The sequence below is a fragment of the Puma concolor genome, chromosome D4 (genome assembly GCF_028749965.1).
Source record: "Puma concolor isolate L17-30 chromosome D4, mPumCon1.1.hap2, whole genome shotgun sequence".
NCBI classification, from domain to species: domain Eukaryota; kingdom Metazoa; phylum Chordata; class Mammalia; order Carnivora; family Felidae; genus Puma; species Puma concolor.
The window spans coordinates 71,887,934-71,901,336 of record NC_141679.1 but is presented as its reverse complement, the minus strand read 5'-3'; the positions used below and the strand labels follow the sequence as shown (position 1 = coordinate 71,901,336).

Genomic DNA, 13,403 nt, shown 5'->3' with positions numbered 1-13,403 from the left:
AACCCCACAGCACCTCTGCGGAGAACTCCATGCCGTGAGTTCAGAAGGGAATCTGCAGGCCTCTGCGTTGTGAATTCACATCCTCCCTCTGTGTCGATGTCCACACTGCCCTTTACCAACCTTGCAGTATCATCCTCAGTAACTGCAAAAGTCAGGTTATTATTTTTTTCTGGTCTTCTGCCCAAAGCATTATCACCTTCTTCTTGGCTCAGGTAGGGTTGGTCTTTGGTTACAGAATATTAATTCTCCTAAATCCCCTGACCCACTTTGTCAGCTCCTACAAATACGATTACTTGTTTTCATTCACAGCTTTGGACAAAATGTTGGTTCCATTGTATGGTTTATCTGCTTGACAGACATCCCGGCAATGTGCTAGCAGTTTCTTTTACTCATCATGATAATGGTAATGAGTAATCAATCAGTGCTTATCAGGTACCATGCTAAGTACTTTCCCTGTATGAATTCAGTAAATCCTCACAACAGAAAAATCTCCCCCTGTAGGCTAGTATTATTATCCCCTAAGTACAGATGAGGAAACTGAGGCACAGAGAATGTAAGTAACTTGACCAAAGTTATACTGCTAGTAAGTCCAGGTATTAGAATACACATCTGGGCAGTCGGAGCCAAGGTCTAAGTTCTTTGATCTGCTCTACAGTTTTTTTAGATTCTATATTGTTTATTTCTGCTCTGATCTTTATTATTTCTCTTCTTCTGCTGGGTTTAGGCTGCCTTTGCTGTTCTGCTTCTATTTCCTTTAGGTGTGCTGTTAGATTTTGTATTTGGGATTTTTCTTGTTTCTTGAGATAGGCCTGGATTGCAATGTATTTTCCTCTCAGGACTGCCTTCGCTGCGTCCCAAAGCGTTTGGATTGTTGTATTTTCATTTTCGTTTGTTTCCATATATTTTTTAATTTCTTCTCTAATTGCCTGGTTGACCCACTCATTCTTTAGTAGGGTGTTCTTTAACCTCCATGCTTTTGGAGGTTTTCCAACCAAGGTCTAAGTTCTTAACCACCATGTAGTACTACCCTATGCTGTACTGTCAGAAGATCTAGTAGGTACAAGGCCCCCGGATACATACTTATCGTTGAAGTTCATTGCGAAGACACGAGGCAGAGAGGGCAGCCATGACGGGCCCTAGGTATATGGGTGACGGAGCAGAAGGCCACATGGAGCAGATGCAGGACCAAGAGGAGTGAGCATTTGGAGACTATCATTTGAATGGATGCTCTCTCACTATCTGGTAGTCCCAAGTGATCACCTTGACCCCCCCCCCACCCCTCTGACCCCCGTTCAGCCCAGGGAATTACCTCTCATGTGCCATTTGTATACAGTATACTTTGATTGGCTAGCACCTCCCGTTTTGTGTGCCTTAACTGATATGTCTACCAACCATTGCAGAGACCAAGGAAGTGAAAGATCATCTTCTATTTGCAACACATCTGTGTCTGTCCTCTTCATTTATCTAGTTTCCTGAATGAATTCTTAGGTTTCTGTAATCCATGGTCAGTACTCAACCTCACACTCTCCACTAAACTAAAAATATAACTCAAAGAGAATTCATGTTTCCAATCCTAGGTGCATCTAGTCCCTTTCTCAAATTACCATACAGCCTAAACTTAAGTTTATAAATGTTTATGCCAAACCTCCATATAAAATTTGGTCTTCCAACTAAATTCCGTATGTCCCAATCTGGGATACACAGTGTTCCCCCCTGCATCATAATATTCCTTGTTTGTTTGTGTGTTTGTTTGTTTGTTTGTTTCCATACACCATCCCGTTTCACAAAAGAAAAAAAAATCTCCCTTATGACTCTTCTAGTAGTTTCTTCAGGTAAAAAGAATGCTCACTTTAGCAATCAGCTCCATGATCATCAGTGTTTAGAAAAATCTTTTTTCAAACCCTTTAGGTAATGAACTAGACTTACTTATGTATCCAGTGCATATTTAGGGAAAACTGTCACTGTTGTAAGTGTAAGCATGTGATTAAATGATAAGAGTTGGCTAAAATTAAATTATAAGAGTTGGTGCCTGGTTGGCTCAGTTGGTTAAGCGTCCAACTTCAGCTCAGGTCACGATCTCACAGTTCATGAGTTTGAGCCCTGCATTGGGCTCTGTGCTGACAGCTCAGAGCCTAGAGACTGCTTCAGATTCTGTGTCTCCCTCTCTCTTTCTGCCCCTCCCCTGCTTGCACTTTCTCTCTCTCTCTCTCTCTCGGTCTCAAAAACATTAAAAAAAGAAGTTGGCTAATCCACCAGAGTATATTTTTCTCAAAGTAATTTTAAAAGTCAACATCTTTTGGGGCACCTGGGTGGCTCAGCAGGTTAATTGTCTGACTCTTGATTTCAGCTCAGGTCATAATCTCATGGTTCCTGAGATTGAGCCCCATGTCAGGCTCTGTGCCAACAGCACAAAACCTGCTTGGGATTCTCTCTCTCCCTCTCAATCTGTCCTCATGCCCCTCAGAATAAATAAATAAACTTTAAAAAGTAAAAGTCAACACCTTTGAACACTTACATATGTAAATATTACTTTGAGTCATTGATTATTTAAGTATATAGATACAATGAATCTTTTAATTTATGCAACCTTAAATTATTTGGGCTTAACTTCAGGTTTTCTTAAGCTATGAAACACAGAATCTTTTGCCCTAGAATGGTAATTGATGCGGTCATTTATATAAACTAAAACGCAAAACAAACAAAAAAAAAGAAAAATGAAACAACATGTCATTTATTTGGAATGCTAATAAATGTCCCAATTAAAAGTGTTTTTTTGATAAATTTTGGATAACGGTAACAAATGAAATACACAGTACGTTCATGAACTTGAAGTTTCCCCTCAGCCTCTGCTCCCTGTGAATTCCCACGTGTCAGTACATTTGATTTGAAGCATATCTGGCTTTTTGAAAAGTAAGGTTGTTCCTGAAGCCCAAGTGTTTGCCACATAATGGTTAGATTCTCCGTGTCTTTTATATATTCTAAGCTCCTGATAAATTTTTCCCTCATAGTTACTATTAGTATACCTAGTAAGACAGTGTTTCTTTGCTGACAGCTTTGAATCCTAAAGAAGATTTTTCTCCTTTCTGAGGAAAATGTTTACAGTTGACCTCTCCCAAATCTCTACATCATTTCCTGGCATTTTGTGCTTTTCTAGAAAGAGAATTTGCGCTGATACGCTTTTGCAACTATTTTTCTACTGGATAAATCCAAGCATAGGATTCAATTCTTTCTTCTCCTTGAAGCTCATTTCTTCTGTAGTCCCTGTCCGTCAGCAACCATTTTCACTGAGAACCACACGCATGTCAGTCCTTTGCCCAGCCTAGAGAGGCAATCCTTTTCTGTTGGGGGGGGGGGGGGGTGTGCAATCTAGAGGTTGAGATGGATCATTTATATTTTTTCTCCTAGGAATTTAGAAGAGGGGACAAAGAGCTCTGAGAGCATAGTTGTTTTTTGTTTTTTTTTTTCTTTTTTGCCAGTAGGTAGGGAATATAAAGTTAAGACTGTGCACAGAGAACCAGAGGAATGCCATCAGTGTTAGGAGTGAGTGAGGATGTGTTGACAGAAACTGAGACAAGACACAGCATGGCCGCAGAAGCAAACAGGCAAACAGATGGAAGGCTGAAGGGAGTAGCCACTGGTTCCTGTAGCTTGGTTGGTCCTCTTGAGGCCCAGTTCTTCTCCCTGCTCTTGGGTTTGGAGGGATAGTCCTCTCTGTTTCCAATAAATTCCCATTTTGTTGAAGCTAATAAAGCAGATATCCAATTTTTACTGACAACCAAGTGTGGTTAAGACATCCTTCCCTAAATTTTTATCTTGAAACTGTGCAAATACCTGTTTTTAAAATTTAAATTAGGGGCGCCTGGGTGACTCAGTCAGTTGAGTGTCTGACTTTGGCTCAGGTCATGATCTCACGGTTTGTGAGTCTGAGCCCCTCGTCAGGCTCTGTGCTGACAGCTCAGAGCCTGGAGCCTGCTTGGGATCTGTGTCTCCCAGTCTCTCTCTGCTCCTCCCCCGCTCGCACTCTATCTCTCTTTCAGAAATAAATAAACATTTAAAAAATTTTAAATTTAAATTCAAGTTAGTTAACGTATAGTGTAGTATTGGTTTCAGGAGTAGAACCCAGTGACTCATCCCAACAAGAGCCCTCCTTAATGCCCATCCCTCATTTAGCCCATCCCCCCACCCACCCCCCCACCAGCAACCCTCAGTTTGTTCTCTGTATTTAAGAGTTTCTTACGTTTTGTCTCCCTTTCTGTTTTTATCTTGTTTTTCCTTCCTTTCCCCTATGTTCATTTGTTTTGTTTCTTAAGTTCCACGTATGAGTGAAATCATATGATACTTGTCTTTCTCTGAGTGACTTATTTCACTTAGCATAATACACTCTAGTTCCAGCCATGTTGTTGCAAGGGCAAGATTTCATTTTTTCTTGATCACCGAGTAATACCTTTAATTCAAGGGTAACCATTCAAAGTCATTTAGCCCTCTTTCATTTTTATTTGGATTCTGATGACTTGACTTTTCTTCATTTTCTTTATTCCTTGTGTGTCTATAGAATGGATAGTGGATGGAATTCAGCATTATTGGAAATCTGTTTGGGCTTTTGCCTATTTATTCTGTTGTTTTTTATAGTCTGGATTGGGTCTTCTACTCATCAACTCCTGTGCACACCATTTCCCAATGTGATGTACTGTCCCTATGGGTCCATTTGAAAATGATTTGTGTCCATGTTTAATAACAAAAACATGTATGTGGGTGGAAAAATTCTATGACCATAAATCTGAGATTAAGTTCTTTTTGACCCTCTGGCTCTTCTGTGATTTGGCTAGACTGTAACAAATAGCCTAAATGTTATTTGAGCCAAGATTTTCTTTTCATGCTAGAATTTCAGTCTGTGAAGCCTGAGTAAATACTTAAAATAAATGAGACATATTAAATACCTAAATATGATTTATTTGGTATTGTAATATAAATAGGAAAACTCAATTACTGCAGGATACTCTTGCCAGGTATACTTTGTCATTGTTTTAGTTTGGGCTTGTTTTTAGTTAATGGTTCTATTGTATCATCAAATAGTACAATTAAAAACCCTAGCACAGTGCCTCATATATAATAGAGGCTCTGCACGGATTTGGTGAAATAAGTTTAAGCGTAATCTTTATAAGAGTTTTCATGTCACAATTAACAGAAAAGGATTTACTGTAACAGTAGCGTTTGGCTTAGAACTTATTTATTCTGCGTGTTAAACGTGTAGCTAGTGAAAATTAAGGCATTTGTTTATTGATTTTTTTTCATCTCCTGGTTGCATAGCCCTTTTTTGATCATCAACAGAGTGGAAATGTAAGAATCAGTCTTTGCCATAGAGAATCTTGCAGTTAGCTTAAGGATGTAGCCAGACAAGTTACCTATAATTTTGATGGGGTTAGTGTAATGGCGTGCTGTGGGATTGTTGAATTGACTTAATATTTTCTGTACAGCAGAAGACTTGGGGAAAGTTTCAAAGAGAAGGTGAACTTCGATCTGGATTTTGAAGGATTGATGAAGGTATAGACATATTAGGAGATGAGAAAGATTTGTTAAAAACTTCAGGTAGAGCAAACATAAGGAAAGAATGGTATGTTCCAAAACCTTCAAATAGACCTGCGTGGTGAGGACATAATATAAGAGGTAGGTTGGGGAAGTAGGCTGGAGATGGGGTGCGACAAGGGATGTGGCTGGAAGTATTATTTAGGGCTGAATTGTCTAAGGACATGTAAAGAAATTTAAACTTCAGAGACAGGGAAAATAATGAAAGCCTTAAAACATGATTCGATCAATATTTTAGAATGATAGCCTTGATGGTAGGTCAGAAGATGAACTTGAAAGGAGCAATTTCAGCAAGAGATGCTGAAAACACCTCTTGCTTTTCAATAATCCAGAGAGAAGTACCTGAACCAAGGCTGGGGCAATAGGATTTCAAGGTCGGGAGATATTTCAGAGGTGAAAGGTATAGGTCTAGATGGATTACTAAAGGTGATAGATCAGAAAGGAGGCATCATAATTGCTCTTGGATACAGACTTGTATAGTTTCTGGTGCCATGTTTATGGGATAGTTTATGGTGCCACGTTTCATGTATCTTGAAAACAGGAGAAAGGAACCTTTACTTTTGCACGGAGAGGATAGGTTGAGTTTGGGAGTACTATAAAACATTCAGGCAGAGGTGTCCACTGGGCCAATGGAACCTCCCTTTGAGAGTTAAAGAGTTCAATTTGACATAGATTTATTTAGGAGTCATTATCTATAGGTGAGATTCAAAGTTCTGAGTTCACATGACATTCCCCAGGGAAAGACTAGAGAAGAAAAAGTAAAAATTTAGAAATGATATAACACTACAGAATACGAGTCAGTAAAACTTCCTAAATATACTGCCAGAGACAGTCAACATTTGGATGTCTATACTTTCAAACATACTAATACATACATGCCCATACATGTAGTACGTGTACACATACATGCACAGGTAATGTAATAAAATCCTTGTATGTGGTTGCCTAGTTTTAAAATTTGTTATTACACAACAGTAGCATTGTAAGGATCATTCATGATTGCCCTGTAATTTATTTAACCTGTACCTATTGTTGGAATTTTATACTCTTTCTATTTCTTTATATTGCAAATTATTTTGGGATACACATGCTTTGCAATCAATTTTTCTGTGTATCCATGCTTATTTCTTAAGGCACCCCTACAATTTTATAATTAAAAACATCTTTGGCTAGGGGAGCCTGGGTGGCTCAGTCAGGTAAGCATCTGACTTCGGCTCAGGTCATGATCTCGTGGTTTGTGAGTGTGAGTCTCTGTTGGGCTCTGTGCTGACAGCTCGGAGCCTGGAGCATGCTTCAGATTCTGTCTCTGTCTCCTCTCTGCACCCCCACCCACTTGCACACACACACTCTCTCTCTCTCAAATATAAATAAACATTAAAAAACATTACGGAAGATTTCAATGGGCCTGCTCTTGGCTTTTTGTAACTTTTCCTCCTGGGATGAGGTTATGTCTATCTTGACCTGCACTATCCAGTAGAACCCCTCTCTACCTGGCTTCTTTGAAAGGCTTCTGCTAAATAAAATAAAGATAGAATGTAAGATACAGATAAAGCACAAGAATTCACTACACAGAGCAGAACCAAATCCTAGAAAGCGTTTGTTCCATGAACTTGAGTAAATAAAACACTGAAATAAGATGAGAAATGAGGGAATAGACAACAGACTGAAATGAAAACAAAAGTGGCCAAGAAGCTGCAAGGAACAAAGAGAGAATGTGCAAGAGGAAGAAATATCGTCACAAGAAAAATAAAATGCGAGGCCAGCATCAGTTCTTAGTCAGAAATGCAAAGGAGGAGACACGATCGTGCATCTGGCACAAAAGGTGATAGGGAAGAAAAACTTCAGACATTTCCACCAAATTCAGAAGGGCAAGAAGATGAGATAAAAGTGGGGGAAAAAAAAAACAGGATAAAATCTATGAAGTCCAGAAAATGACGAGCCAACAGACGATAACCTCTTTCCCCAGAGGTGTTATTCAAAGATGCAGAACAGTAAGCATTCCTTGAACTGAAGAATATTTGAGTCTTCAGATTAAAAATATGAAGTACCTAACAGATGAGGCTTGGTGAAATCTTAGATTGTGAAGTATGAGGACAGTGTTATAAGTAGCTTCCAGTGTCTTGTTTGTCCTTAATGTTTCCTAACGAGGAAAAAAAATACATGTGCAAAACCAGTTGAAACACTGACAGTATTTACTAACTTCCTGCTCGCTGACTGAGAGCGGCCCCGAGAGAGTCACGCCAGGCATGGATTCCAGTCCACGCCTTTCAGGGGTGACTTCTGAGCTTCTCTCGTTGGTCTCCGCAGTTAGGTTGGACCACAACCGCAGGGCTGTGCGACAGTTGGTATTCTACCGACATGTATTTTAATTAATGGAGGCCAAGGGCAAGTATTGTCGCCACGTCAGATTTGTTGTGACTTCTCCTTTTCTTTCAAGAGTATCTTTCCAAACAGTTCCCTTGTGGCCCGCCTTAGGGGGTAGGGGTGGCGTTGCAGTCTTGTGTAATGGTGATGAATCTCGGGTGTTAGAACAATGTTACACAACCCTGCATTTTTATCATTTTAATGACTTTTGCTGGACAAGGGGCGCTTCCTTCCCTGCCAGATATTTATACAAGCTAATCAGAGGCTTGATACAATACAGATGGTGATAACCTTTGGCCGTACAAAGCCCATGTCGAGTTTTTCTTTGGCAGCAAAGGGCTTGCCTCATTCCGTATTCTGGAGCAAAAAAAAAAAAAAAAATTCTATTTCTTAAATGCCTTATAAAGGATAGCAGATGATGTAAACGATTTCAGGAACACCAGAAGGAGAATCGAGTGCTAGGCCTCTACGACATTCCACAAACATTACCAAAGATCTATTTATTTCTTAGATCTGTGGGATGAAAATGTTCTTATTGAATTATGTTTTTATTCAAGTATGATGGAGCAGAAAGATTGGGGGAAGGGGACAAAATATTTTCAGTAAATCATCCACTCCTCCTCTGTCTTTTAAAGTGCATTCCAAACCCAGATCTTGTGTAATTCTTTGCTTGGACTAGTAGTCCTGCTCTTCTCCTGACTGTTTTAAGCTTAATATATTGTCCTGCCAACAGATATAATGGTTCCTGTAAATACTTCCCAGTTCCCTGCAAGAAGAGAAGAAAAATAGAATTACAGCTTAATGTGTCTTGCACGTAATGAATCGTACTGCAAGAAATGTCTGCTAAATCCCTAAATCCTAACCTGAATGTTAAGGAATATTACCGACATGAGCTAAAATTAATATTCCAAAATAGCATTTGTTTATGTCAGAAGGACAGTAAAGGCACAAAAAGAAACTTTATCTTTTTTGTACAGAACTCTGCAAAATAAAGTACGCGAGGGCACACAGACATTCTATACATTCCTACTGCTCCCTCAAGACCAGCTCATTCAAGTAACTGCGTTCAGGGCATCCTTCCGTCTATTCACCCATCCATTCTTGGATCCATTCATTGAGTAGATATTTATGAACCCATACTCTGTGCCAGACACTGTCAAGAATACCAGACCGAAAAAGACAATTTACTTGTTTTCTCTCTTCTTTCTGCACCAGTTCTCACTTCCTTAGGGTCTTGCTTCCGGTTTGCTCCATGGTCTCCTAAAAGAGAGAGTAATGGAAATGAGCAAAAGCTTAGCAGAGTGTCTGCGGAGGTTAGGTTATGATTTCAGAGGGGAACAACTCAGAAAGAGAGAGTTTATCACGTGGTTAAGAGCAAGGCCAGTGTAAGCACAAGTTGCCACGTCTCAGAGTGCTGGAAGTAGGAGTTACCCTTTGAGTCCTGATGTCTATTTTTAAAGACAAATAAAATAATATCTCATTTCATGCCACCTGTAACAAATCATTGGATTCCCCTCAGAGGTGGTACTGAATGAAGAAAGTGCCTCTGTGTGTGTGTGTGTGTGTGTGTGTGTATTTCAGTCCATTCCAATTATTGTTTATATCGATAGGGCTTTTCACCTGGGGTGTGTACTAACTGAAAATATAAATGTTTATACACATTTAAAGGTAAATGTTTATGATAAAATGTAAATATATATGATGCATTTAAATTCATTTCAGTTATTACTTTTACTGGTACTCAAATTGCCCTTTGGCCAGAAGGAGCTTCTTTAGGCTGGTTTAATTCTTTTTGTCTTTAGTAGTAGTAGGCTTTTGAGAGAAGGGGGTGACATGTTTGAATCCTTCTTCTCAAATTGCTGCCTTTCCAGATGTTTCCAAAGTCATTTTTAATTTGTCTTTAAAAAAAAAAAAAAGATTTTATTTTTAAGTAATCTCTACACCCAACGTGGGACTCGAACTCACAATTCCAAGATCAAGAGTCACATGCTCCACCAGCTGAGCCATACAGGCGCCCTTAATTTGATTGTCTTTAAATTCAGGTTTAACAGCTTTATCTTTAGCTCACAAACAGGAATAAAATTTGCTAAGAGTTATTAAATTAGAATCAATAGCTATGAATTATATACTGATGAAGACATGGATCTTATTAGCTGAGAGAGTCTGGAGCTTAGAGCTGAAGTCTGCCCCTTGAAGTGAATTGAGGCAGTGAATGAGTGTTTTTAATCATATCATCCCCTTTGAACTTTACAAAACATAGGGTATAATTGTTGCTCTTCCTCACTACCTCCAGACTGTACTTGAATTATTGCCTAATAGACATTGAGGTCTTCTTTCTAAGAGCTTGCCAGAAAATACACCCTGGCACTTCTTTTCCTTTCCTACCCATTTCTGGTAAAAAGCAATAACAGTTAATTTAATTATAATGCCAGAGTGACCACTGGATTCCTTGTGCTTTTACAAATTGATGTTATAGTGCATCAGTGGCAATAAATAGATGCCTTTTAAAAAAATTTTTTTTAATTAAAAACAATTTTTTTTAAATGTTTATTTATTTTTGAGAGAGAGAGAGACAGAGTGTGAGCAGGGGAGGGGCAGAGAGAGAGGGAGTCACAGAAACCAAAGCAGGATCCAGGCTCAAAGCTATTAGCACAGCCAGATTCGGGGCTCGAACTCACAAACTGCGAGATCATGACCTGAGCCAAAGTCGGACGCTTAACGGACTGAGCCACCCAGGCGCCACTAGATGCCTTTTTTTAAATGTTTGTTTATTTTTTGAGAGAGAGAGAGAGGAGGGAAGGGGCAGAGAGAGGGAAACACAGAACCTAAGGCAGACTTCAAGCTCTGAGCTGTCAGCACAGAGCCCAATGCAGGGCTTGAACTCATGAACCGTGAGATCATGACCTGAGCCAAAGTTGGATGCCAAACCGACTGAGGCACCCAGGTGCCCCATTAGATGCCTTTTTTGAAAAAAGGTTTCATTTTTTTCTCTTCTTTCTGTAGAGGAAGGATAGCATAATAACATTATAAAGCTTAACTCACTTGCCCTAAAATAATAAAGCCCAAGTGTTAGATTGAATAAATCAGTATTTTCTCATAAAGATAGGACACCACCAAAACCAGCTGATTTTGTGCTAATACTGGGTGGTCCCGAAAAGATGAAGGATTGAATCAGTTCTACAGCTTTGGAGGAGCAGTGGAAAAACAAACATGGGAAGTAGGTTGGCCATTGTTAACTCTGGAAGAGACATTTTCTATTAAATTTGCATCTAATCAGGCTTTTGATATATGATCACAAGGGGGTTCAGCTAAGTGGATAGATGGGCAGCTAGCTGGATGTACTTGATGTACTTGGAAATAGATATGTAGGACTCAGATTTGGTTCCTGTTTTGAGAGCCTGGAAATCCATAAGAATTCCACAAATATTTGTTGATGATAATGCTGCTGCTGCTGTTAATGATATCTTTTAAGTGCTTTTAAGGTTTTTGTGGGTCTGTGCGGAGACCGTGGTAGGCCCTAGTCTGCCTGTTTCTGTCTTACTCTCATTGATCAGTGTTTGTCCTCACTCTTGCGACATGCTGATGATCCTCACAAATACTGTTTTACGTAAGAAAGGAAGCATGTAGTAGGCCAACACCATACAAACTCACGCTAACTTTGTTTCATTACAGCAAATTCTTCGTCACTCTAGAGAAAACTCAACAAAAGTTATATTACTCATTACTGATGGATATTCCAATGGGGGAGATCCCAGGCCAATTGCAGCATCTCTGCGAGATTTTGGAGTAGAGATCTTCACTTTTGGCATATGGCAAGGGAACATTCGAGAACTGAATGACATGGCTTCCACCCCAAAGGAGGAGCACTGCTACCTGCTGCACAGTTTTGAAGAATTTGAGGCTTTAGCTCGCCGGGCATTGCATGAAGGTAATGGAAACCCAGTGGCATAACATGATGCAATTAAGGGGGGGAGGTTCCTTCACTTTTACTGCTTGAAACCCATTGGAGGGTAATACCAGACCCTGTGATGTCTTCACTGAGCATGATGCCCATGTATCCTTGGTGTTTTGTGAGCTGTGTTGAACTTCATAAATAGAAATGACAGTCTGATTTGCAAGAAGAATATTTGGGGTTTTTGTTCTGTTTTGTTTTTTAACAGTTGTGATGGATTTTCACTAGAATATCCATAATGCTCCCACCTAGGAACTGTTAGAATCGATGGAATGAATTTAGGTGTGTTTTAAGGCCACACACAGAGTGGGAAGCCTTGACTTAGATCTCATTTACAGCTATCTGGAAAGCCGAAGTAAACATTCAGAGACATGCATAGTGAATCTCACCAGAATGTTTCCAGAAATACACATGAAGATATAGGGACAATAAATACTAGCACATACTTCTTGACTGACTGAAGACACATAATGCTTATGTAGAAGTTCAAGAACATTATCCCAACAAGGAATAAAATCAGTAACTCCATCATTAGAGTTCTTTATACACTATTTGTAAGGATGTGTAGTTATATGATTTAGATTAGATGAACTTCCAGGCATAATAGGGGCGTGTATCTTGGTAAGCCACAAGAGAAAGTGTAGATTGGGAGGAAATTAGAGGAGATCCAGCCTCAGACCAAAGCCATGCAGCAGGTGAGGCTTGATCCTTGCAGGTATCCATGTGGAAGATTTGGTTTGATGGGCAAATCGGGCCACACGAGGTTTCAAGCAGTTAGTGATGTACATAACGACAGATCAGCCCTATCAGAGTTCCAAGGGAAGCGTTTAGAACAGGGTCTCAGACTAGCCGTGGATACAACAAAAAAATCTTACTCACCTGCTTGCTGTGTGACTTTTGGCAAATTATTTAGCTTTTACATTCCTTAGGTGTCTTGTTAATAGAATAGGGAATGAGAATAGTACCTATTCCATGGGATTGTCACAAGGATTAGATGGGTTAATACATATAAAGTGATTAGAAAAGTTACTGAGGGCTTATTATCCGAAGCCCTCAGTAACTGTCCACTGTTATTATTACCTTAGGCAATTTATCTAACGTCTACAAGCCTCACTTCCTCTACTTTTAAGACGGAGACACTATAATGTGTACCATATGGTTTTATCAAGAGGATTAAATAAAATATTTAAAATTTACCAAGTATAGTGCTGTCACTTGATGGAAGTTCAGTAACTATGGGGCTTCCTTTGTTTCTCCTTTTCTCATGGAAAAGTGGTATGTTGAGTGGGAAGGCACGGTGGCTGTTAATAGATGTGATTCTGAAATCATGGTGTTACTAGCTATGTTGTGGAGGACTAATTTCCAGTCCTGTGATCCCTCTGCTTGTAGCGTTGGGGCCTTCTAGAACCCTAATGCCAAGTTGCCCCAGAAGCTGGGTGGGACAGAGTGTTCTCTTGGTTACAGTATTGCAACAGAGTTTTGGAAGGCATCACTTTTATTACAA

General features: G+C 39.6%; 1 protein-coding gene across 2 annotated transcripts in view; it reads left to right on the top strand.

Annotated features, from left to right (window-relative positions):
• SVEP1 (sushi, von Willebrand factor type A, EGF and pentraxin domain containing 1) overlaps nucleotides 1-13,403 on the top strand; it is a 205,435-nt gene that overhangs the window by 15,124 nt on the left and 176,908 nt on the right. For both annotated transcript variants that reach the window (XM_086683694.1, XM_086683693.1), the window contains exon 2: nucleotides 11,620-11,875. In XM_086683694.1, coding sequence (XP_086539820.1) covers nucleotides 11,620-11,875 — 256 coding nt within the window. The remainder of the gene's footprint in view (nucleotides 1-11,619; nucleotides 11,876-13,403) is intronic.